Raw genomic sequence first — 26,780 nt, 5'->3', positions numbered from 1 at the left:
GCACCCATATCTCTCCAAAATGAAAACTTTTTCTATCAAGAAAAATTTTTTGTGCATCGCATGCGATAATTAGCTCATGCACAGAGTCAAAAATATATAAAAAAAATTATTTTTTATCGATCTCGTGTATGAGCCAATCATCACGTACGGTGCATGAATACGCACACTATGCATGGTGTACAAAAAATTTTTCTTCCACCAAATACAATCATCTACAAATCTCATGTGAGTGAGGCCTGCTCAAAAAGAAACTACTCAAAAGCCAAGATTTATTTATTTATGTAAAAAATGTAAATGTGGCTTTTTAGTTTATGGTGCTCGGAACCTTTTACTTTTAGGTCGAATCATATCCATGCATTCCGGTCAGCCCTGTGTGACACCTTACAAAGCATGCCCGTCACCCATTCTCATGGCATCGAAAGAAGTAAAGAAAAAACAAAAAAAATTCTCTACCTATTCATCCTCTTGGAGTTGAATTTCAGCGAGGCTTCACTCATCTCTCTAATAAAATAAAATTTATATAATACTTGTTATGATGTAAAAACAAAGATATTATTAGTCTCATATTGATTATGAGTCAGAAAGATTTTGATTTATATGAGATAGAATCTTCTCTTTCTCATGAAGCATCTTTTGAAAGATAAAATTATGAGATCCTATACCATAGCGGCAAAAAATTGAAGCAAATAATACTTCGCATATGCGAAAGTCAGTACATCAGAGGAAGAGCCAACGTGCCTCCAACAGACAATGATGTACCTTTCGCAATCTTGTCCAAAATTTTTCTTAACTAAAAAGTTATATTGTAATGTGGGAAAGAGAACATCATTACTCTCATATTTATTACAAATCAAATGAAACTCTGACTTATATGAGATGGGACATTCTCTCAATTTGACGTAAGTTTTAGGATTATGTCCGTCTCCTACTTCTGGAAACCAATCAAGCATTCATGAAAAAGTTCAGGGTAGCTTCTAATTCTTATTCTAAAATCAACCGTTCCATGAACCACTCTCAAGGGAAGAATAGATACAATTAATTAATACAATGAAACTTGCCACCATATATACGACTAGTTGAAACACATTTAGACCCTCTCATTGGTTTCCTGATTGTTTGAGGTGATTATGTTTGGAGTTAACTGCAAGCCACATCCACAACAAACCGATATCGGACATCGTTACGCTCCAGCCTCTCCATTGCTTGGTTCACGTAGTCCATCTTCACCATCTCAATCATGGATGTCAGCCCCTTCTCCTCACAAAACTCTAACTAACATCTCCTGCGCTTCCTCCATACTCCCAGTGAGAGTCCCTCTGATGGACTTCTTTCCTGTCAAAAGTCGCACCAAATTATTATTTTAGTACAAACTCAAACGGCTAATAGAAGTTTGCAAATTTTCTTTGTTGAAAACTTCTCTTTCCTACAAGTTTAGAAGTAAGGAAACGTAGTGGTAGGGAAGTGAGAAAGAATGAGTATGACTTTTACCAAACTAACGAAATATATGTAGTGCTTTATCTTTTCAAGGTATAGCTATCGCAAAAAATTGCACTCCTAACTGCATACTAACTTGTACCTTCTCCCTTGTATATATGTTAGGCTCGAATTGGCTAGGATCTTCTTGTAGGTGATAGGTCGGAGATTGGATCAGATATGATCTCATAAGTTGGGTGAAATCTTGTTTTTATATTTTTGTTCTCTGAACTCTTTTCTATAGTGAACCGTGCCTTGGTGGGTTGACCTTTCAGGCCACAAAATTAAATAGGAAGCAAGTTGAATTGAAACTTGCCTTAATATATGTGACCTTAAGAGTCACACACATAGCTAAACGAAATAAATACCAAAAGATGCTCAGCATGCATCTAGAGACAAGTTGCATGACATTTATGATCAATAACAACTCAATTTTGTTGGTAGCAAGCATAAGCAACTTGCATCATATAAGCTGAATTCACTTGCACCCAAGCGGTAAAAGTAGTCATTGCCAGCAGAAGATGGAGATACTGACCTAGCATGATCACAGGAGTCACAAACTGCATGGGCTTGTTAAAGACACCCATCATGATCAACTTGCCATCAACCTTGAGGTGAGAGAAATAGGGCTCCAGAGGGTGGAACACCGGGACTGTGTCGATGATGTAGTCGAGAGTATCCATGGCAGCTGCCATCTGATCGGTGTCGGAGCTCACGAGGTAAGCATCGGCGCCAAGGTGATCCATGGCCTCCTCCCTCTTCTTGTCGGAGGAGCTGATGACAGAGACATGGTGGCCCATGGCCTTAGCAATCTTGACTCCCACGTGTCCTACTCCTCCAAGGCCAAGGATCCCTCCCTTCAATCCACTCGTCATCAAACCAAGACTCTTCAGTGGACTGTATGCAGTCAAGCCTGCACACAGGAGTGGTGCTGCTTGTTCTGGTGCTAAACTGTCCGGGATTTTCACCACAAACCTGTTGTTCAGTATCGAGTCATTGGCACACCAATGATCGAAATCCAGGTCCCAGTTAAAACTCTTCAATTTTGTGTGCACTTAAAGCAATGCTCCAGTTATATCAGATGAAGTCAAGTCTTTGATTATTATTTTATAAAACTACAATATTAGCTATAATTAATCGTTCACAAATAATGAGTGATGTCATTGGTAATGGTCATATTTGGCTGAGTCACTGTTTATAAAATATAAAAAACTTATTTTTGGGGCCTGAGCCATCAGTGCTATATCATTGGAGCTAAAATTCTAATCTTATTCAAAACCTATAGGTTAAAGCACAATCTCAAATAGATGATTTTTATAGGGCATAGGCATCCCAAAAGGTAATAGAGGCGTGCAAGCATTTCCTTGGGTCGAACAAAGATTAGCCCTCGAGTGCAAAAGGAGAAAGGAGCTTGACTACAAGACCCATCTATCGAGCAGCGATGAAAGTCGGCCTCTACCGTAGCTATCACCGGAATGGATTAATAGATAATGGATGCTGTTCAACCATCCATTGTATGGTATAACATAACAAAGGCTAAACCCAATATTAGCAAACAACGGAAAGAATAACAAAGCATTCACGTCAAATATGTGAATGAGAGAAAGCTGGTACTAAACTTGGGCCATAATTATTCTATTCGAAGATGGAATTGGGATGGTATTTCGACACTCTTTCTTCTTCCAATATCTATGCATACACATATGCAAATATGCCTGAATATGTATGTGTATATATCCGGGCACGTGCATGCGCATACAGTTTGCATTTGTAGAAGGCAATAATATAATACAGTAGAGAGGCTCTTTGGCATAAATCTTTTTTAGTTAAAATTGCTTGTGATCAACAATCATGGCAGAAGCAAAGCCACCTTGGGTGGGCTTTCCATCAGTGTAGACGTAGTTGAATGACCAAATCCTCTTGTTGCAGTATTGCTCTATGTTGGCCCTGCAAGGTCCGCATGCATGCTCGGCGGCACCCAACAATCATTCCGACCCCAACCGTGTCCCCAACTCTAAACTTGCTGACCTTTGATCCCACCTCAACCACTTCGCCAACAACTTCATGTCTACTAAAATTTTCAAACAAACATAGATTAAAATACAAAGTAAGTAATTGCTTAATAAACTATTATGAGGATCTATGTAGACATGTATTTAGCTCTGTTGCGGCCAATCGCCTCGTCGCTCGATCGCCGGGAAGCGTGCACCTGCAAAAGGAAGTCCGCACTGACCGGAGGCGGCTCCGGCGGGGACCCTCCGACGGTCAAGTCAGAGAGGTGACTGGGCAACAGTGAAATGCAGACAGAGAGCTCTGAGAGGGAGAGAGGGAGAGAGAGAGAGAGGGGCGAGCCTGCGTATGTGGGAGAGACGGGCGGATCGATCGCTTGCACTGTTGCCTTCCCCGGTATATATAGTGGAGCACGGTATGGCGCCATCATTAATGGCGCGGACAAGTGAGGAACTATCAACTCACTGTAGGCTGTCAGAGCCGCCGTGAAAATGTCATGTCGCCGTGTAGCCGTCTAATCACCAGGGTTGACCCGGTTCTCGGCGGGACAATGCCCCTAGGTAACTGTGCCGCATGTCCGTGTCAGAGCTGACAACGTCTGGCGGCCGTACGGCGGTTGGTGGAGTCGGCCGACCCAGGGTCGGTGGCCAGCAGAGTGGCGTCGGACTCCTCCGTCGGTCGGCGAGCTTCATGTGGGTCGGCTACCGGACCTCTGGGTTTAGTCGGTCGGGAATGGACCGTGGAATGGCCGCAGTTAGCCGCTGATGGCGTCCGTCGGCCTGTCGCCCGACTTACGATCGGCCAGTCAGAGTCGTCCATCGGGTCGTCGGTTAGTCGGCCGGGCTGCCAGGTCGGGCCCTCCGATAGTCGGTTAGTCGGGCCGCCAGACGTTCGGGCCCTCCGATAGCCGGTCGGTCGGTCGGTGGGTATCCCCCAACAGTTGCCCCCCTCCACTCCCAAGTCGGATGGAGAGCTGGTCGATGTCTTCATTCGGGTAGCAAGGCCGGACGACTGGGAGTGGATTTGTCGCATGTGCAGATCCGACCGTACCGCCGGCTGATCCGTTGTCAGACATCTCACGAATCCCAGTGATCCGAACGTCTAGTCGATGCCGGAAGTCGCGCCGGCGTCAGGTGTCAGACGCCACGTCTTGTCGTTGTCAGCCGTCACGTCGGTGCCAGAAGATCGGGTGCCGGACGATACGGCGTCAGTCGATCGGATATTCGGCGCCGATCGTGGATGAGGCGTCCCATCGGGAACGCGGACCGGCGCGGGCGGCCGACTGCGGAGCCAACCCCCGCGCGCCGCGTGTCAAGGTGGTTGGCCGGCGCCCGCTCCGGCATTTAATGCGGGCGGTGCGGGCGAAGCGCGCCGAATCCTTAGCCAACCGGCGGGCGCCACGCGTCGCGCATCTGGAGGACCTTGGTCGGCGCGGGAGCATCTCGGCCGTCGGTCGGCCCTATATATATAGGACCTCCCGGACCCTGACCCACATTTGCCATTTGCTGGGGAAACTCTGTCCGGGCGATTTTTCGGTCGTCGCGGGCAGAGCTCTTCTCTACTTCCGGAGGGTCCATCGGGTTCGTGGTCCTCCTTCCCCTTCTTGCTTTCTTCCCTCCTTTCCTTTCTTTCGGTTCCTGCACAATGACCAGGAAACCGACTCAGGGAGCTCGGTCGGGGAACCCGACCGACGACACCCGATCGGCTCCGGAAGATGAGGCCTCCTCGCTTTCGGGGCCGAACGTCGATCAGCTTCGGGAGCACTATCGCATCCCGGAGCAGTTTCGGCTCTATGCTCCAGGGGCCGGCGGTCGGGTCAACAACCCTCCGCCCGGCGACCTGGGGCTGTATGTTGAGGACCTTCGTGCGGGTCTTCGACTTCCGATTCCGGAGTTCGTCCGGAATCTGCTTGATTACTACGGACTCTGTCCGGCGCAACTGGCGCCGAACTCTGTCCGACTAATCATTTCTTTCGCGCTGTTGTGTCAGCTCTTGCCGACCAACCCCCGCGTTTCCCTCTTCCGGGCCTTCTTCGTGCTCCGACCCCACCCCAAGGCCCGAGGGTGGTGGCTCTTCAACCCCCGGAAGGGTCTTGCCTTCATAACCGGTCTTCCATCGTCCATTCATGGATGGAAGAACCAGTTTTTCTTTGTTTCCTCTTCCTCCTCTTGGGGCTTTCCTTCTCGCTGGGGTGTACCCCGAACTGAGGCCAATGACAACAGTCGGGTCGACGTGGACGACCGGGAGGACTTCCACCGACTCAAAGACATGTTGGTCCCGAAGCAGAGGGAGCTTGTTACCGAGCAAGCTCTCTATGATGCCGGCCTGAGTCTGGTCCCCCGAATAGGTATCGCCCGATTCCTCAGCTTTTCTTTTTGTTCGGCTTTAGGGTAGTTCTGGTCCGGCCTTTAACAGTGGTCGGTTTTGCAGGGACACCGCCGAGGATGAGGCCGACCGACGCCGAAATTCGTCAGTTTGCCGCCGCGAGGAAGAGGCCAGCGTCGGGGGCAGGCCCTTCGCGCCCTTCCAAGAGACCAGCCCCGGTCCCGCCAACCGTGGAAGCGTCGGCGACCGAGGGGTCGGAGCCGATTATAGCCCTCGCGGCTCCGACCGTCCGAGTCGAGGAGAGGCCGACCGAGGAAGTGGCCGAAGGAGTGTCGGCGGTTTCGCCGCCGCGGGTGGAGCCGGATGTCGTTCGGGAAGCCGAACATCGTCCGGAGGCGTCCGCTGGCGCAACGGGGGGCGCCGGGTCGAACTCCAGCGTCCCATCGCTGCCAGTCCCGTCGGTCGGGGCAGCTGATCGGGGGAAAGCCCCGATGGAGCCCTCGGAGGAGGAGAGATCAATGCCCCCAGCGCATACTACCCCGAGGGTGCATCGGCCTTGGCCGATCACAACCTTGCGAGGAGGTTGTGCCAGGGGATCCTCCTCCCTACCGACGTTCAGTCGCTGCGATCTCGGCAGGTGACCGAGATGCTGTCGCGGTTCTACCCGTCGATGGTGGAGGTAAGCTTCGCGTCACCTTTTCTCTTAAAAATTTTTGCTTGCCACATAATTCTGACAAAGCCTTTTTTCCGTCGGCAGCTGATCTTCACCATGTCCGAGTTGGAGGCCGGATACCGAAGGTTCGGCGACGTTCGGGCAGCCTTCAAGGAAAGGTCGGCGGCGGCCGAGGCCGAAAGAACGATGCTAGTCGACCAACTACAGGAGTCGGTCGACCGGGAGGCCAAGTTGACGGACGAGGTCTCCCGGCTTATGGCCGAACTGAAGTCGGCCAAGAAGGAGGCCAAGCACAAAGGTCGGGTCGTGCGTCGTCTTCGACGCGAACGGGACAGTGCCACCTCCGAACTCCAAGGGGAACGCGAGCAACTTCGGGTCAGCCTGGGGAAGCTCGCGGAAACCGAAGAGGACTTGTCCATCGCCCAAATCGACGCCGAAATTGCCAGGGCCGAGGCGGAGTTGGCGAAGGAGGAGCTGGCCCACATTGAGGACGAGGCACGGTCGGCGAGGGAGTCGGCCGATCGTGCGGTTGAGGACTTCCGGGCCTCCGACCGGTTCAAGGAGGAGATGCTCGAATCGGGCTTCGCCTCCTACCGGGTCGGGTTCGAAGATGGTCGGGATGCCGTCCATGCCTTGTACCCGGAGGTGGACGTCAGCCGAGTCGCGCCGCTACTCGTCGAAGAGGAGGGAACCGAAGAGGAGGCCGACCATCTGTCGGGAGGCATCATCCCAGCGGAGGAAGCCGTCCCAGAGCCGGAGCCGACCGGAGGCCCTTCGCCGACTGAAGGACACCCTTCTGCCGTCGACCCAGCGCCGCTCATGGTCGAGACGCCGATCCTTCCCGATCCTCCGTCGGCCGAAGAGACTATCCAGGACGAATGATCGGTCCAGCCGACTGTCCTCCTTTTATTTCTTCTTGACAATACATGTAATCGGCTTCGGCCCGACTTTGTAATTTCTTTTAATCAATGAATGAAATTGTCTTCTCTTTTGCTTCTTGTTTGTAATGTTTCTTATCGCTGTAATGTCGAACCCTAGTCGCCAACTTAGAGAAGTCGCCAACTCGGGTAAGTCGGTAGGACTTAACCGGCTTGCACAGCTCCGAAGTAGCTTGTGTCCCGACTTTAGGTCGGTTTTCAATAATTGTAGTCGCTATTCGGGCGCATCTGTTAAGTCGGGATCCGATCGAACCTGGTAAGGTTCGGTAGTCGGACTTCCGTAGATGCGTTCAGTCGAACATCGACCGGCGCAGTGTCGGGGGAGCGATAGTAAGTCGGATCCCAAGCTCTTGCGTCGGGTTCTCATGTCCTTCGACAGACGGTGGCGAACCGAGTGTCGTTCAGCCGGCCGCAGGTCGGTCGGCGAGTAGTGGGTGCGACTGAGGTCGCATCATGTGATAGACGGTGGTAAGCCGAATATCCCTCGACCGGCCGTAGCCTGGTCGGAAGTCGCGGCAATAGCCGCGTGGGCTTTTAGCCTTTCTTCGGTCGGGGCCCGATCGGCCAGGCGGCCGATGGATTCTGCCCGAAAATTCGGCCGTAGAAGGAGTATAAACTCCCGTCATCGTAGATGCATCGGTCCGAGTAAGGGGCCGATGTGTCGTCGGTTCCAGGTCCGCGTCGATGCGTCGGGGCTGAGCGCCGATCAGTAGTCGAAGAGTTAGAACTCCGATTTTTCAAACTGAACTTGTATTCCGATGATTGAATTACAGGATTCACTGGTAATACAGCTTCAAGTTGTCGGCGTTCCAAGTCCGGGGAATGGTTTTTCCCTCAAGGGTTTCCAGCCGATAGGCTCTCGGCCCGAAGGTGTCAGCAACCTTGTAGGGTCCTTCCCAATTGGGAGCCATCTTCCCTTGGTCCAAGGGCTTCGACACCTCCGCCTTCCTCAAGACTAGGTCGCCAGGTTTAAAGAGCTTTGGTCTGACCTTGGCGTTGTAGTACCGGGCGACCCTCTGTCGGTATGAGGCCATTCGGATTTGAGCCTCATCTCGCAGTTCGGGGAGGAGGTCTAGGTCGGCCCTCCGGCTTTCGGAGTTGTCCGGTTCGCGGTACTGCTCGACCCTTGAAGATGGCAGGCCAATCTCGAGCGGGATCATAGCTTCTGTCCCGTAGGCCAAACTGAACGGCGACTCCCCGGTCGGGACACGGGGGGTCGTTCGGTAAGCCCATAGGACGGAGCCCAGCTCGTCGACCCAGAGACCTTTGGCTTCGTTCAGTCGGGTCTTGAGTCCATGGAGCAAGGTTCGGTTCGTCACCTCGACCTCGCCATTGGACTGTGGGTGCCCGACTGAAGTTAGTCGATGACGGATGTGGAACCTGGCGCAGAAGTCCTTGAAGTCTTGGTTGTCGAATTGCCGTCCGTTGTCGGTGATGATGGTGTGCGGCAATCCGAACCTGAAGATGATGGACTTTTGGACGAAGTCCTCCATCTTCCGCTCGGTGATCTGCGCCAAGGGCTCGGCCTCGACCCACTTCGTGAAGTAGTCGATGGCGACAACGATGAACTTCCTTTGGCCCGACGCCGGTGGGAAGGGGCCGAGAATATCGACTCCCCACTGAGCGAAGGGCCACGGAGCGACAATGGGAGCGATTTGGCTGGCCGGTTGGCGCTGAATATTGGCATACTTCTGGCATGGCTCGCACCTTCGGACCAACTCTGCCGCATCCTTCCTCATGGTCGGCCAGTAGTAGCCCTGTCGCAAGACCTTGAAGGCTAAGGACTTGCCCCCCAAGTGATTCCCACAAATTCCTTCGTGAACCTCTCGGAGAGCGTAGTCGGCGTCGGTCGGTCCCAAACACCTGAGCAGAGGGAGGGAGAACGACCTCTTGTAGAGTCGGCCGTCCATGATCACATATTGTGACGCCGACCATCGGAGTCGCTTGGCCTCCGCGGGATCTTTGGGACTGGTCCCGTCGGACAAGTACCGGACGATCGGGTCCATCCAACTTGGTTCGGACGTTAGCTGCTGCACTTCTTCGACCCGATCAATGCTCGGCTGTTGGAGGTTTTCGACAAACGTCCGACCCAAAGAATCATAGGCCGACGTTGCCAATCTGGAGAGAGCATCGGCACGGGCGTTCTCCGTCCTGGGGATGTGGGAGATCTCGAAATACGCGAGGCGGGCCACGAGATCCTTTACCTTCTGAAGATACTTGATCATGGTCGGATCTCGCGCCTCGAAGTCGCCCTTGACCTGCCCCACGATCAGCTGAGAGTCGGAGAATGCCCGGAGGCTGTCGATGCCCAATTCCTTCGCCATCCTCAAGCCCGCGAGGAGTGCCTCGTATTCGGCTTGATTGTTGGAGGCCTTGAAGTCGAACCGGAGGGCGTATTCGATGACTACCCCGTCCGAGTTCGTGAGCAGGAGCCCGGCCCCGCTTCCCTGAGCGTTGGAGGCTCCGTCGATGTGAAGTACCCAGGTGGAGATCGGGTCCCGCTCAGAGACCGAATCTCGTCCCGGGCCTTCAGCTCCCGACCTTTTGTCGGTCGTCGGGCATTCGGCGATGAAGTCGGCCAAGACCTGAGCCTTCAAGGCAGGCCTTGGTCGGTACTGAATGTCGAACTCGCTAAGCTTCATTGCCCACTTAGCGAGTCGTCCGGATGTGTCGGGTCGGCGCAGTACGGCCCTCAGGGGCTGGTTGGTGAGTACCACGATGGCATGGGCCTGGAAGTATGGGCGGAGCCGTTGCGCGGATACGGTCAGGGCGAAGACCATCTTTTCCGTCTCCGAGTATCTGGCTTCGGCGCCGTGGAGCACTTTGCTGATGTAGTAGATGGGCTGATGGGTTCGGCACTCGTTTTTCCGAACGAGCACCGAACTGATCGCCTCAGAAGATGTGGCCAAGTAGAGATACAAGGTCTCCCCGATCTGCGGCTTTACGAGCAGCGGCGGGGAAGCCAAGTACCTCTTCAGGTCTTCAAAGGCCTGTTCGCACTCATCCGACCAAGAGAAACCATTCGCCTGGCGCAAGGTTTTGAAGAACGGGAGGCACCTTTCGGCTGATCGGGAAATGAATCGGCTAAGAGCGACGATTCTCCCGTTCAGTTGTTGGACCTCCTTCTTGGTGTTCGGATGACGCATGGCGAGGATCGCCTTTATCTTCTCAGGGTTGGCCTCGATCCCTCTCTGAGAAACGAGGAATCCGAGGAACTTCCCCGAGGTCACCCCGAAGGCGCATTTGGTCGGATTGAGCTTCATTCGGTGTCGTCGAAGGGTGCGGAAGGTCTCCTCGAGATCCTGAACATGGTCCGGGATCTGCGTGCTCTTCACCAGCATGTCGTCCACATACACTTCCATGTTGCGGCCGATCTGGTCTTTGAAGACCTTATTGACGAGTCGCTGGTAGGTGGCACCGGCGTTCTTCAATCCGAAGGGCATCACCCTGTAGCAGTAGAGGCCCTTGGGGGTCACGAACGCGGTGTGCTCCTCGTCTTCAGGCGCCATCCGGATCTGATTGTACCCGGCGAAGGCGTCCATGAAGCTGAGCAGTCGAAATCCGGACGTCGCATCCACCAGCTGGTCGATCTTTGGGAGTGGAAAGCTATCCTTCGGGCATGCTCGGTTGAGGTCGGTGTAGTCGATGCAGATCCTCCACTTCCCGTTGGCTTTCTTGACCATGACGACATTGGCGAGCCAATCGGGATACGTGGATTCCCGAATGAAGCCCGCTTCGAGCAGCTTGTCCACTTCCTCGTCGATGGCCTTCTGCCTTTCTGGGGCGAAGGATCTTTTCTTCTGCCTCACCGGTTTCATCGTCGGATCGATGTTGAGTCGGTGAGTCATTGTTTCCGGAGGGATGCCCGACATATCAGCTGCCGACCATGCGAATATGTCGGCGTTGGCCGTCAGGAGCTCCGCCAGTCGGTGGCGTTCGGCGTCGGGCAATTGAGACCCGACCCAAACTTTTCTGTCGGGATTTTCTCCTATCGGGATCGCCTCGAGCTGCTCGGCCGGCGAACCCCGCTCTTCCTCCTCCCGTTGATCCAGTTTGTCGATTGTCAGGGGATCCTTTGTCTCGTTGCTTTGGGCGGAGATTTGAAAGCATCGTCGAGCGAGCTGTTGATCTCCGCACATCTCTCCGACTCCGTTTCTGGTCGGGAATCGAACAAGGAGATGGTACGTCGAGACGATTGCCCTGAGGGCGTTCAGTCCGGGTCGCCCGAGTATGGCATTGTAGGCCGAAGGGACTTGGACGACCGCGAAGATGAGGGAGACCGTGCTTTGCCGTGGTTCGGTACCGACCGTCACGGGCAGGGTGATTTCTCCTTCTGTCGTGACGGTGTCTCCGGCAAAGCCAATCAAGGGCGTGGAGACCCCACTAAGTCGATCCGTCGGTAGTCGCATTCGGGAGAAGGTCGAGTAAAACAAAATATTTGTCGAACTTCCATTATCAACAAAAATTCGTTTTACATCGTAATTGGCTATTGTCGCCGACACAACAACAGCGTCGTCGTGGGGAGTCTGGATGCCCCGAACGTCGTCTTCCGCGAAGGTGATTACGTCGTTCAGTCGTGGCTTTTTCGTCGGCTCCCCCCCCTGTAGATGTCCCCGATCCCAGCCGCTTGGAAATCATGTTGATGACTCCGGCCGTCGGCTGGTTAGTCGGTGCCTCTTCAGTCGGCTGGGGGCGTCGATCGGCAGTCGGTCGGGTCGGCGGACCCTTTCGAAACTTGCCGAGATACCCTCGGCGGATGAGATTTTCGATCTCGTCCTTCAACTGGATGCATCGCTCGGTGTCGTGGCCGTGGCTCCGATGGAACCGGCAGTACTTCCGATGGTCGAGGCCCTTTGCCTTCAGAGGCGGAGGCCGTCGCAGGTATTCCTTCCCTTCGATCTCCATCAAGATCTGCGCACGGGGAGCGGAGAGAGGAGTGTAGGAGTCATACCTGGGACGCACCGACCTCGGAGTCTGTCGGCGGGGTGATTTTTGGATCTGTCGGGGTGGAGAAAGCCGACTACCGGCCGGGGGCCTGCTTGGTTCGGCGGGCTCCCGACCTTTTCTTCGCTTCTCCTTCGGACCCCTGGGCTCGACCAAGCGTCGGTCGGACGCTCCTTCGTCCGCGCGCATATACTTGTATGCGCGCTCCAGTAGCTCGGCGTATGTTCGGGGGAGGGTCTTGTCCAGAGAATAAGTAAATCGGGACGACCTCAGGCCCCTCTTCATGGCTGAAACCGCCATGTCCTCGTTGAGGTCCCGGACCTCGAGCGTGGCAGCGTTGAATCGTGCCACGAAGTGTCGGAGCGTCTCGTTTTCCCCCTGCTTGAGGGAGAAAAGGCTATCCGACGTTCGCGGTGGCTTTCGGCTGGTGCTGAAATGGGCCACGAACGAGTGCTCGAGCTGCGCGAAGGAATGGATACTGCCCGATCGAAGACCGGAGTACCAAGCCCTGGCAGCCTTGCGAAGTGTGGCGGGGAAACCGATGCAAAAAAGAGCGTCGGTTGCCCCTTGAATTGTCATGAGAGCTTTATAGCTCTCGAGGTGGTCGACTGGGTCGGTGGAGCCGTCGTAGGGCTCCACGTGCGGCATCTTGAACCGACTGGGAATCGGCTCGTCGAGGACCAGTCGGGAGAGAGGTTGGGCGGTCTGGAAGTCGACGTCGTTCGAAGACTTCTGGCCGTCCATCTGCAATTGGGCGAGTCGGCGGTCGATCTCCTCGAACCGTCGCTCGTAGTCGTCCGCTCGTCGATGCTGGGAGACCCCAGGAGTGGAGCCTCCGAAAGACTCTGAAGGAGAGGCCGACGGTGTGCGCGGCCGCTTTTCCTTCCTCGCCCGTTCCAACGGGGAAGGAGAGGGCCACTGAGACCGTCGGTCGTCGCGCCGTGGTCGCCCCTCCTCCTCCCCGTGGGAGCGCTGTTGGGAGTGCTCGCCTGGAGGCGGCAGGGGTCGGCGCGACCGTCGGCGGCTGCTCCTGGAAGGCATAGGTCGGGCCGCCGGTTGTTGCTGGAGGCTTTTGACTGCGTCGGTCAGTACGGTCATCTGCCGTACAATGGCCGCAATCTGCGCCTCCGTAGTCACTGCAGGGCGCGGAGAGCTAGGCTCCGCCGCCGGTGATGGTGGAGAGGCCTCTTCCCGGCGGGAAGAACGCCTTGCCGACCCAGTGACTCTCGATCGTTGAGCTCTTGTCTTTGTCATGCTGTCCCCTTCCTGGCGCGCCAATCTGTTGCGGCCAATCGCCTCGTCGCCCGATCGCCGGGAAGCGTGCACCTGCAAAAGGAAGTCCGCACTGACCGGAGGCGGCTCCGGCGGGGACCCTCCGACGGTCAAGTCAGAGAGGTGACTGGGCAACAGTGAAATGCAGACAGAGAGCTCTAAGAGGGAGAGAGGGAGAGAGAGAGAGAGAGGGGCGAGCCTGCGTATGTGGGAGAGACAGGCGGATCGATCGCTTGCACTGTTGCCTTCCCCGGTATATATAGTGGAGCACGGTATGGCGCCATCATTAATGGCGCGGACAAGTGAGGAACTGTCAACTCACTGTAGGCTGTCAGAGCCGCCGTGAAAATGTCATGTCGCCGTGTAGCCGTCTAATCACCAGGGTTGACCCGGTTCTCGGCGGGACAATGCCCCTAGGTAACTGTGCCGCATGTCCGTGTCAGAGCTGACAACGTCTGACGGCCGTACGGCGGTTGGTGGAGTCGGCCGACCCAGGGTCGGTGGCCAGCAGAGTGGCGTCGGACTCCTCCGTCGGTCGGCGAGCTTCATGTGGGTCGGCTACCGGACCTCTGGGTTTAGTCGGTCGGGAATGGACCGTGGAATGGCCGCAGTTAGCCGCTGATGGCGTCCGTCGGCCTGTCGCCCGACTTACGATCGGCCAGTCAGAGTCGTCCGTCGGGTCGTCGGTTAGTCGGCCGGGCTGCCAGGTCGGGCCCTCCGATAGTCGGTTAGTCGGGCCGCCAGACGTTCGGACCCTCCGATAGCCGGTCGGTCGGTCGGTGGGTATCCCCCAACAAGCTCCATATCGATTATTCACCAAGAAGATCATAGAGCAAAGGAATCTAAATAATACGTGTTGCAGTCAAAGATCCGTGTCTTGGTAAGTGAGATATTATCCGCTTTAGCCCATAGTCTCACGGTTTTGCCCTTCAAAAGATATAGGGAGAGAAAGTCCCGTTCCCTATAAGTTAAAATTTTCTTTAACTCACAACCGATGTGAGATTAATGATCACATCCCTCCACAACATAGCTCTCCCAATCAAGAAGAAGACTGTATGGACAGGAGGTCTATCACAGTTCACTAAAGATATATCGACCCCATGGTAGGCGCTAATGTTGCAATCAAGAACTTGTAGTTCGGCACGTGAGGTATTGTCTATTCTGATCCATTTGTTTCACAATTTTACTTTTCAAAAAATACCTCATAGGAAAGAGAAAATCCCATCTCTTATAAATCGCAGTCCTTCTTGACTTACAATCAATGTGGGATTAATGATCCCATTCCTCTATAATAATATATTTCGACTAGTCTTTTCGAATATGAAATTCTGGATTATTACAACGCAAAACCAATTGCATTATTAGATAAATCAAAGCAGGTAAATAGGTAGAACCAGAAAACAAATCCGGAAAGATTCATGAAGCGCCATGGCAAGAATCTGTTTAGAGCTGTCTCAAGATTGTAGTACACACATAAGCAAAAGCTTTAAGGCGCCGAGCTTTGATTCCTAGAATTATTTGATTGTTTCATGTTGGTTTAGCATGAGTTGATGGATAGAAAAAGATTTTGGAGGAAAGAGAAAGAAATAAATAGCCAGGGACCATTGGATAATTGGACGTGCCCATGTGGTTCTTTGCTGGGTAGATATCAGTGTGGCAAATCCCACAGTACAACGCCTTGATGAAAACATCCTCCGGGCCGGTTTCCCTACTTTGAGCCAATAACAAAACAAATGCATATGGTTGAGAAGGAGTTGCTATAGGATTTGGAAAGAATACATATGAAGGCTGAGGGAAGAATTTTTGTTGCCTTAGTGTATAGGTATAATGTGTCAAGACTCCTGAGGCATCTCTCGTTGCCCACCCTGTGATATCTCTGTTGTTGGATCCGGCACCAGCCATTTCCTAGGAAGAAGGAAGAAAAATGGAATAAAGGATGTGGTAGTGATTGCTCTGGGGTGCTCCTTCCTTGGCCTTGAAGACGAGATCATTTATATTGCGATGGAAAAATGAAGCTATAGGAACAAGTCAGAATGTATGATGTTCCATATATTTCCCCATCTGTCCAAAACCTTTTACAATATGTACATCGTGCCTCCATTAGTTACAACCTTCACAAGGACAGAATTTCCACTGGATGTTGGAATATCAGCAAAATATTTGCAAGATATGAAGCATGTCTAGTGTACACATGGTTGTCAAGAAAATGATGCTTGAGATTGGTTTCCTACTCATGAAACTGATGGGACCCACAAAGCAGTGAGGGTAGAGTGCCATGGCACAAGTAATCAAGTGCGCATCCTATTTTTAGGTGAGCGCATAGCACCTTTTATGTTTGATGATTCTAGTCCTCCAAGAAATTTGGTTAAAGTACCATAAGATTTTTGACATATTTAGTTAGAAAAAATTAGACTCTAAAATAAGAATGAGTGACTTCTATTCTTACATTTTGATTAGGAGAAGTCTCTGATATCATTTTTTGGGTTAAGAATCTTTAAATATCTTAAGGTGTGTGGTCTCTAATTTACTAGTTTCGAATTTCTTCTTTGGGCCGGAATCGAAGAATCTATTATATTTAAGGGCAAGAGAAATTCTTTGTGCATCATAGACGGTGTAGAAAATCCGACGTAGAGTACATCGTCTTATCCAATTGGTCTACTTAGTCACTATTTTTCAACGCATATTTAATACCAGCAAATCGGTATTTTTGTTTAAAAATTTTGTATGACGAAAATATCTCTGTTCTTTGAAAAAATATTATAACATCCTGTGACATATTATAGCCCACGATGTCATAATATAGTTCAGAATATCATAATATGGAAGAGATATTTTTGTCTAACAATTTTTCAACGTGCATTTAATGCTTGCAGCTTCATCTTTTCGTTTGAAAATTTTAAATGACAAAAATATTCTTATTCTTTGAAAAAAATTATGGTATTCTATGCATATTATGACATTCTGTGTTATATTATGACATCCTGTGAATAAAAATTATAACTTTTTAGATGCAGGATGTCATAATATGGACATAGGATATCATAATTTTATCAAAGAATAGGAGTATTTTTATCATATAAAATTTTTAAATAAAAAAATTGATCTGCAGATATTAAATATATATTGAAAAGAAGTAACTATGTGAATCAATTGAATAAAATGATGTATTCCACATCAAATTTTTTACACCACCCGTGGTGCGCAAAGAATTTTCCTTTTAAGTGCAGGTGTTATGGCCGGACAAAATCTGCACTGTGATGGCATGGAATGGCTCGGAGATCAATATTTTGAGAAAAGGATGGAGCAATGGCCGATTTGTACGAGTGGAGCACTTTACAAGGACTTTTATATACATCCAAAAAGACAGACCAGGATGCAACTATGAAAAAATTTAGGAACTAAACTGCCAAAAAAAAAAAAAATCCTACAAATTAATATATAACATTTGAAAATAGCTTAATGTTGGGTCAAGCCAGATAAATTGGTGAAGGTGATAGTTAACTTGAAAAATTGTGCAGTTATTTTGTGTACTTAGTTATATGACAATTTAAAATAAAAATATAACATACCAACAATATGTCAAGGGGATACAACCAATATGCTTTGAGTGCTTGAGTCATGATGTCATGATCCTTATATGAAAGAGAACTTGAGATAACTTGGTTTTATTAAGATAGAGGGGAAAAAAGAAATAGAGTTGGTGGCTGGTAAGACCTGATCAAAGAAACTTATTGGTTCCATTAGACTAAATTATCTTAAGAGCCTGTCTGATTTGTTTGACTTCTACAATGGTCATAACAGTTCATGGCAATAGACAATCCCAAATGTATTCGACTTCTGTAATGGTCATAATAATTAATGACCATATATTTGACTCACTAGATGATATCTGTCAAATGTCTTGGAGCTTTGTGCATCCAGACCATTCATTTATACGAATTCCTAATGATGATAGATAAATCACCTGCCTCAAGTTAATCTATACGAAATTCTAAAGAACTGCGCTTTCTTTTAAATATAGTGATCCGCATGCCATCTGCACCAACTTACACCGTCTTCTAGCTCTCCAATTTTTTTTGGCCCTAGCTTGATTTCTAGAAAATTGAAATTTACAAGCATGGACATCACTTGCTTTTGAATATGTTATATAATAAAAACAAGATAAGAGAAAATTGAAATCAAAACCATTTTTAAATATTTCAACATCTTTATTATAATGAATATATATATATATATATATATATATATATATATATATATGTGTGTGTGTATGGCTCAAGGAGTCTTTCCTATGGATTTTGTTATTAATCTTTAGTTATGATGGCCTGGTTAGAGCCACCAACTGGTATTGTACGTATATCAGATCAACAGCTCCTCCACTACAACTCCCATCGGGAAAGAATAAAAGTTTTGGATCAAGCGACTTCTTAGCAAACTTAAAATAACGTCTCGCTCCCTAGAATTCGAGCACGTACCGAGTCAAATGACCTATTCCCATCAAAGAAGTCTTTCTGATGTGTGACGCCCAAACTAAGTAGCTGTTTCGCTTTTTGTGCAAGCCTATGGGTCAGCGAGATTGATCATTTCGATAGTGGAAATTATTTAGTTTCAGTTTTATTTTGCTAGAAGTTAGGAGTCGGTAGTGCAGCTCAACGAGCTAGTGTCTGAGTCGAGGAAAGCCTGACCTAATGCAATCAGTCTCCATACTTCCTATTCCAAGACCATCTTAAGCTAAAGTTAGATTTTAGTCAAGTTGGGTTAGACCATGTGAATCGCATAACATGCATTGGGTTGAACGTTGGGTTGAGGTATCAAGATTCATTTTTTGGCTTCGCATTTTTCCATGTGACCGTCTGATAATTGTAAACAAGAGATATACTTATCTGCTATTTCCAAATTCGACAACATGACTCCTAATGCTGCTTGTGCTACTTCTTCTGGTGGTTGTTGTTGTTGTTGTTGTTTTGTTGGCAAAATTTTTGAAGAGCTAGCGGCCAGGAAGAGGCAGGAAGGCAAAAAAACTGAACCAAGCTGAGAAGCAGGTTGTTCAGGTTTCTTTGTATGAATTTGAGGTGGTTGTGTCCCAGGACCTTGCTCTCCCACCATGGCAGTGGCACAGCTCCCTAGTAACTTCTGTGCTTGTTATATACTCTCCGCGACCGGCTAATTCTCCGCCGAGATTTCTCATAACTTGATGCAACCACGGTTCCCCAAAATGAATCCTTTTCCACCAAATACGCTCTTGCAATTAGCAACCAAATCATCTACAAATCTCATAGAGTTGAGGTCTTCTGAAACTACTCAAAAGCCGAAGATTTATTTTTTTTACAAAAAAAAACGTAAATTTGAGACATTAGTTTAGAGCGCTCAGATCCTTTTATAATTTTAGGTCGAATCACATCCATCCATTCCGGAGGCAATGACCAAGGAAGCCCCGTGTGATTCCTAAAAAAGCGTGTTCGTCACCCGGCCTCCGAGCATGGAAAGAAGAAAAAACAAAAAGAATGCTAGAGATGCCTGACCGCCTCACTCCACTCTATATTCTCCACGAGCTAGGGCTCCACGTTTCCTGCCTGACTTTCCCAACAGAAATTCCAACGGAGCAAAGACTTGCATTACTGCTCCACCAACCCTGCCAGTCCTCAGGGCTCCACTCACCTCTCCAGTGAAACAAAGATTTGTATAATGCTCATTTTTCAGGACTTGTTTGGTTCGAAGTAACTTCTCCAAAAAAATTATTTTCTGAAAATAAAATTTTGATATGTTTAATTGATCGTGAGAAAATGACTTATTATAAAGTAGCTTATATTTGGATGAGTGCCTATTTTTCTGAAAAAATAATATAAAATACCTATTATACCTTTAGTAGATATAAAACCATATATTTTTACTTATAAATTTTATATAAATATAAATATTATATTTATACTAATATAAATATAATATTAATATATTATAATATAACATTAGACCATAATAATTTATTATGTTAATATAATACTAATATATTAATATTATATTAATATAATATGAATATTTTAATATAATAAATTTATTAATATAGATATAAATATAATATAATATTAATATAAATATTACATTAATATTAATAAAAATATTATATTAATATAAATATTAAAATAATATTAAAATATAATAAATATTAATATTATATTTATATAAATATTATGATAATATTAATATAATATTATATTACTATTCAGTATTTCATTCTAACCATCCATTGATATTTTACTAAATTTTAGCTATAAATTTTAAAAAAATATTTTAGAAAAAAAATATCATCACTTTTCTGTCACGAAAAGTGCCAAAACCCACCTTTCCCATGAATTTCTACTTCTCATAAAATATAAAAAATACTTTTTTCACTCTCTTTCTTCTTAAAACTCCAATCAAACAAAAGATTCTTTCTCCACTTTTCAAAAAATATCTCTTTCCCCCTCCGCATCTTGTCAACCAAATGAGTCCTTATTAAAGATTTGATATTCGTGAGGGCGCCAGAGCTAGTTGTGTGCAACCGTTTTCTCTTTCTCACACACTTAATTATGTGCAACCATCCTCTCTCTCTCTCACACACACAGAACTAAGAATAAATTCTTAATTTTATTTTTAAATTAAAAACAAATCTCACTTAAATTTTATATAAAAATAATTCTCCATTTCAAATATAAATTTAAAAAAAAATTATTTTTGACTAAAATAACTCTTATATTTTTATACAATAAGATAATATTTCTTTATAATAAAATAATACTATTTTATAATAAGACAGTACTATTTTATAACACCATTACATTATAATAAAACAATATTCTTTTATAATATCTTTACATTACAACAAGACAATACTATTTTATAATAAAATAATAAATAATATAATTTTATAATTTTCTTACATTACAATAACACAATATTTCTTTACAATAAGACGGCACTGCTTCATAATATCTTAATATCGCAATATTATTTTAGCATTTCTTTATAGCTATAGAGGTAATTTGATCATTTCGTACCATTTGAAAAGCTATTTTTAAATTATGTTTCTAATAGAAAATATTTTTTATTTAAAACTTAAATTAAAAGCTACCTCCAAATTTAAACTCAAATGAAAATTTTTATTAATTTATCCATATATATATATATATATATATATATATATATATAGACACACACACACATTGGATGTCCATTTCCTATTTTTGAAAACCAATAAAATTTTTTTAAAAAAATATATTTTCATCTTAAGAAAAAAAGTTAATTACAATTATAGTTAATTTTTTAGCAAACTCTTGCTCTTCATATTTTGCATGGCCCTTTCTCAGGTTTATGCCATAAAATTGCACAGCTCGAAACTTCATTTTTTTTCTACAAGATAGGAGATGCAGATTTGAGTTTCACCAGCAAATATTACCTCATAGATACAAATGAAACAAAAAAATGCAAATAAATGTCTTGGCATCACGCAACATTATGTGGAACATACTTGACATAAACAAAAGAATAATCATATGACATAGAGAACAGGAACAGTTGCCACTCTATAAACGCATTAGCCTCTGCATACGCAGAAGGAAAAAAAGGAAAAAAGATAAAAAAAAGAAACACAATAGCGACTAATTTATTTACATGAGCGGTAACAGTCCAAGCGCCCGCAGGATTCGCCTCCTATGTAAGCAATCCTCATCGGAGTGGAGATTAGTGATGGGCATTTCTCAAGTTTCATGTCATCCTAACATTTTTCCAGCAAATATCAAAAATTCCAGCATATAAATCATTTTTAACAGTCACAGATTAACAGAGGAAAACACATGCCATTGTTACCTTCTGCATGACACGCTTCTCCACTTCTGCCAGCTACGGGCGTAAACATTGTGGTATATACTTTTGGAAAAACAGAGGTTGATGTGCCATTAGTTAAAGCTTCAATGTTCCTCCATAATTCTCACTCACAGAAGCCTGATATTAGAAGTAACGTCAAATGAAGTTAAATTTATCAAATGTGCTAAATGGAACATCCATTTGCCAAAAATCAGTCATATTGAACGAAAAAAAGGCAAATATTTACGAACTGCATTCAGCAACAGCTAAACAAAATGTTGCACAGACTATATTATGCTAGATACCGAATTAGAATCAAAAAAGTCTAATAATGAACTGAAAAAGACACGTAAACACTATTGTTGCACACTAATGTTTATATATTACAAAAGTTCTCCAAAGTGGGGGTGGGCGGGGGCCTCATTGAAATCTTTAAACTTGTGGCTGAATAAATTTCACTAGCTCATATCAAATGTCTTTAAAAATAGATGGATTCCATAGCCAGGAGGCATAGGATATCAAGAAGGGTTTTAGGTGTACTTTCAGGAAAAAATCCCAACGATTACCACTGATTGGCTGCATCGGTATCAGTTATTTTTCGAAGAGAATTTTAATCGAGGAATGTTAGACAGATTAAATAAGTGCTCTGCCAACCAGAAAGATCCTCATCTAGATAGATTCTCTACATCGCATCAGATTTGCCGGGATGCTAAAGATTACATCTGTCGAGCCACTATAAGTATTTTGAGGACTGTCAAGAATATTTAAGGATATCAATTAGATTTTTCTAGTTATAACATTAGACAACTTAATCAAAAAGCAAGGACAATTGCAGCATTGCAGAAACTTTGAAATCGATGTTAAGGTGCTTGAAAATAGAATTCTGTAGATACTATCACAGTTATAACTGTGCATTGCACTGCAATCTTGCAAAGCAGAGTACACGAACAATGTTCTTTTTAAGTACCAATTTGAGAGCTCCAAATGGCAATTCCAGAGCCTGCTATAAAATATCTACCCTTTCCAACACCCCTCCCCCTCCCTGCCTGCCCCAGCACAAACACGGACACCAAAAAAGAAAGGGCCATTGCAGAAGGAGAAGATTTCTACAAGTACTTGCAGAAAGTTGATTAGATATCTCGCACTTATTTTAATGTGATCAGTTTCATCTCAAACATGACTGCCTATCCTCTTATTTCTTCTTTATATCACATGAGCTTGCGACAAGAAAAAAACAAGAAGAAGAGTTTGTTGCCGCTATAATCTATCACATGAGATGGTCATGATAGACTAAGAGGGAAGCACTAGATGGCCGGAAAAAAAAAAAAAAAAAAAAAATCCAGAATATATACAGGTGCTTCATCAGGATGAGGAAGAGCTCTATTTACCATTTGATTTAGGTGATCACCTTTCAGCATTGATGAGAACTCAAATCTGTTCAAAACTAGGGAAAAGCATTTCTAGTACTTGGTCAAAAATAAACATGAATAAAAGTCATTTATATGCTAGATGTCAAAAGTTTTCTATCATGCCCCCCCCCCCCCCCCTTTCTCTCTCTCTCTCAAGGTTGCTTTTCCAGGAAGTAACTGGTTCTACCTTAGGGCCTGCCAAAATGAAATCTGCATTCCGTCTTCAAAAGGTATAGAGAAGAATACAATATATCTAATAGCAAAGAGGTTTGCTTCTACTTGATATATAATAATCTTTTCCTATCTCCTGGATAATTTTATAGTGCTCGGTATCCTCTTTAAACATCTAGGAACTTGCTACAAAATCCATAAGGTTGGATACAATTAGAAGATAAAGAAAAGAAACACAGGAAGTGAACAAGGGTGCAACATTTCCTCAGCTTTGAAGCAAGTCTCAGTAACATAATTGGGCTAAAACTAGTATTGCATACACAAACATGTTGGTACAATTCAAAAACATGTCTCAGAACCTTACCATATTAAAAAGAAATTGAGCTTTCAGTGATTACAATAAATTACCAATCAAATGTGAAAATTTCTGGAACATTTAAGAGCTTCAAATGAGGGAGAAAACTAAACTTCATGAACCATTCTCTTCTTCATGGCAATAACTTACAAGGATTGTACATGCTTTAGAAGGTCATTATCCTTGTCCAAAGTGATTTTATTAATTTTTTAACATACAGAGCATTTATATCGATAAGTATCAGGAGTCCAATATGATAATATTAATTTTAACTGTACAGAGCTTTTGTAATAATAAGCATCTGAAGCATTGACGAGATTTGAGGGCATGCATTGGCTTGTGGATGACAACCAAGGGATCACTAAGGGAAGCATAAATATCTACAAAACTAGGAGAATATGGGAGTCGTACAGAGAGGTACTCATTTCCACTTTTCAGGAGAATATGAATCTCATTGAGATTTCTGCACCAAGCATATTGCAAAACAGCCGGAGCTCCCAGGAAGTTTTTATTCATGGTAAATATACAAAACTTGTTAATTTGAATCTTAGCTGGATTGTGAGCAGGTGCAGGAGTGAGTTCAGATGTGCTTGTGCAATAGCAGATCTTAAAAAATAAATTTTAAAAAAAAATCATTTGCAAAGTGGGTGTGCTAGCATTTTAGTTTCAACACTATCTTACGTACTTGTGACACATGACCATATCGAAATGTTTATTGATCATCATGAATTTATCCTCCTTTCACGACAGCACTACTGATTTAAATAAACTGTAAGTGATCCATGCTGATCTCTCATAGGAACAAGATGAGAAAGAAGAACAAAGCAATTAGGTCAAAACAACAAACACAAATTGATAGGAAACAGGAAAAAAGGAGGCATGAAATACTATAGAAAGAGGATTGGCACACAGATGCTTTCGATGCTATGTACATATCTAACATGATAGCACCAGATCTATCTGCAAAATCTAACCAATAAATGAACAATAACAACCTCTAATTGATGATTAATTACAGCAAAATAAATTGGATATGTAACATAAATGCAGAAGGGAACAAGTAATACAGAAGAGGAAAAGAACACAGAGAACAAAAAAGAGAAAAAGCAGGGACAGAGACAGTGCAGGGACAAAGTAGCCATAGCAGGCCGTGCAGTCCCTTATATAATGAGCTTGCTTACTCCAATCAAAGCCAAGTTATATGCCAAGGGCTGTTATACCAAAATGTCAGATACAGGCAACAAGATAGGCCAAAGATATGCCAAGACTCAGATAGATGCAACGAAGTAAACCAGAGAGCTAATAGCACAGGAAAGTAACAACACCATCATGAATACATCTAGAACCTTAAAACCATTTAATAAAGTGTACTTAAAATCATTTGTATTACAATCATAGAAAGGTAAAACTCTTGAACAATACCTGAAGCAAAGGAAGTACATTATTATATACTTCTAACAACAAATTCGACATTGAACAACACCTGCATCAACCAGTAACATCTAATCAGAAGAGGAGGAAAGCCTAGATAGTTTTTTCACATTAGTAGGAAATAAAAGATACTAAGCAACAATTTACAACACCCATACAAGTATGAGGACACAAATTCGATTGAGGGTAAATCTCAATATTGGAATAATCGTATTGAGTACGTGTTAACAAAACTCAAGCAGCATTCCCAGAGTCCAAAGAGGAAAATACAAAGTTAAAGACCTAAGCTGAATTCTTTCAGGGAGACAAGATCACCAAATACATAATATTAAAAAGTGCCAGATTTATTGCATCTAATAACATAGATAGAAAGCTGATTTAGCAAATTTTGATTTAGATGATATGGAGTGGGAAGAACAAATGTTAAATCACAAAAGTTGCGAGAAGGATCTTGAAAACTCAAGCAGCATTCCCAGAGTCCAAAGAGGAAAATACAAAGTTAAAGACCTAAGCTGAATTCTTTCAGAGAGACAAGATCACCAAATACATAATATTAAAAAGTGCAAGGTTTATTGCATCTAATAACATAGATAGAAAGCTGATTTTGCAAAATTTGATTTAGATGATATGGAGTGGGAAGAATAAATGTTAAATCACAAAAGTTGTGAGAAGGATCTAGAAAAGATATTGGTTAAACAAGAGGTTGCCTTAACAGGGACGGTTGTTGAATACAGATTCACAAATCCAACCCAAAATAGTTGAGGCAAAGACTTCATGGCAATGGCAATTGTTATAGTTAACGCTATTGTTATGAACTATATTAATAGACACAGAAAAATTCCCAACTAACAGAGTATGAGATTGAACAACAAAGCAACAGCAAACACTTTTAGTTTGAACCATCCATATAAAAACAACAAAAAGTGCTGACAAAAGAAATTTAAATAATAGCATGAAGAAAAGCAAATGGAAACAGCCGATTATAGCTCTTGCCTAAGAAAATAGCTCAATAAAGAAATCCATGCATTGTAAATGATACATAGAGAATAATTTAATTGGTAGGCACCAAAAGAGAAGCAATCATCACTATGAACATACCTTTTCAGAACACAAAAGCAATTGTAGAGCTCCTCAATATCTGATTCGATCTTTAAATTGACATACTGCTTAAGAAGTTCACACAAGCTGGAAAGAGCTTCATCCCACTCCTCACTCCATGATTCAGATGTTGAAGGAAGGAAAGAAAATATGGATTGAAAAATGGAAGATAGAAGGCCATTTGCCCTGGATTTGGTATACATTTCAGCAATAATGTTCAAAATCAAACAATTGCTAGTTTGGAACATCTCAACCCATTTTGGAGGACTTCCTGACCAAAGATGACTCTCAGGATATTCTGAATTCTGAACTTCCACACTGTTTGGGAATGCCCCAACAAAACCATGAGGAGCATTACCCACAGAATTTACAGCTCTATGTGCAGGAAGTGACTCAATAATATCAACTTTCAAATCTTCAGGTAATTGTTCTAGAACCGAAGCATCTGCCTGAGTTAAAGAACTAGGCATCAAATCAATCAGAGTTGGTGCTCTAATGAGTAAATCATCAGATTTAGAGCATGAAGCATATGCCGACTGAACTTTGCAAGATGTCCTTGCCATACTCATCTAGAAAAAGCCAACTAAATAATCAGTGTCATATATGTATAATGAAAAATATAGAAATGGTAAAACAGAAGAGACACACCTCTGTGGTAAATTCTTTTGCTTCTGGATTAAAAGCCTGGTGAAATCAAACAAAAACAGAGATTTTGATTGAATAAAGCGTCAAGTGATGGTAACCCATTAATATGACCATTGATACAGCATACAGTGTACATTTCAATATATGCATTTTCAAACAAAACTAACGTATCTTGCCTCTTTCATCATAAACAATAA

General features: G+C 45.0%; 1 protein-coding gene and 1 pseudogene across 2 annotated transcripts in view; both read right to left on the bottom strand.

Moving 5' to 3' along the window:
• Positions 1–1,125: 1,125 nt before the first annotated feature.
• On the bottom strand, positions 1,126–15,588 carry LOC105053297 (probable cinnamyl alcohol dehydrogenase 1; annotated as a pseudogene).
• Positions 15,589–21,094: 5,506 nt separating this feature from the next.
• The window catches only part of LOC105053298 (DNA repair protein REV1), a 37,927-nt gene continuing 32,241 nt past the window's right edge, over positions 21,095–26,780 (bottom strand). Inside the window, exons 20-24 of one of the 2 annotated variants that reach the window (XM_073244351.1) lie at positions 26,587–26,622; positions 25,939–26,507; positions 24,832–24,892; positions 21,478–21,612; positions 21,095–21,385 (exon numbers count right to left, since the gene is read on the bottom strand). In XM_073244351.1, coding sequence (XP_073100452.1) covers positions 21,571–21,612; positions 24,832–24,892; positions 25,939–26,507; positions 26,587–26,622 — 708 coding nt within the window. In that variant the 3' untranslated portion in view covers positions 21,095–21,385; positions 21,478–21,570. The remainder of the gene's footprint in view (positions 21,386–21,477; positions 21,613–24,831; positions 24,893–25,938; positions 26,508–26,586; positions 26,623–26,780) is intronic. The other variant, XM_073244352.1, reaches the window with a different exon arrangement.

This window comes from Elaeis guineensis, chromosome 10 (genome assembly GCF_000442705.2).
Source record: "Elaeis guineensis isolate ETL-2024a chromosome 10, EG11, whole genome shotgun sequence".
In the NCBI taxonomy this organism is placed as follows: domain Eukaryota; kingdom Viridiplantae; phylum Streptophyta; class Magnoliopsida; order Arecales; family Arecaceae; genus Elaeis; species Elaeis guineensis.
This window is presented reverse-complemented; position numbering and strand designations above follow the sequence as displayed.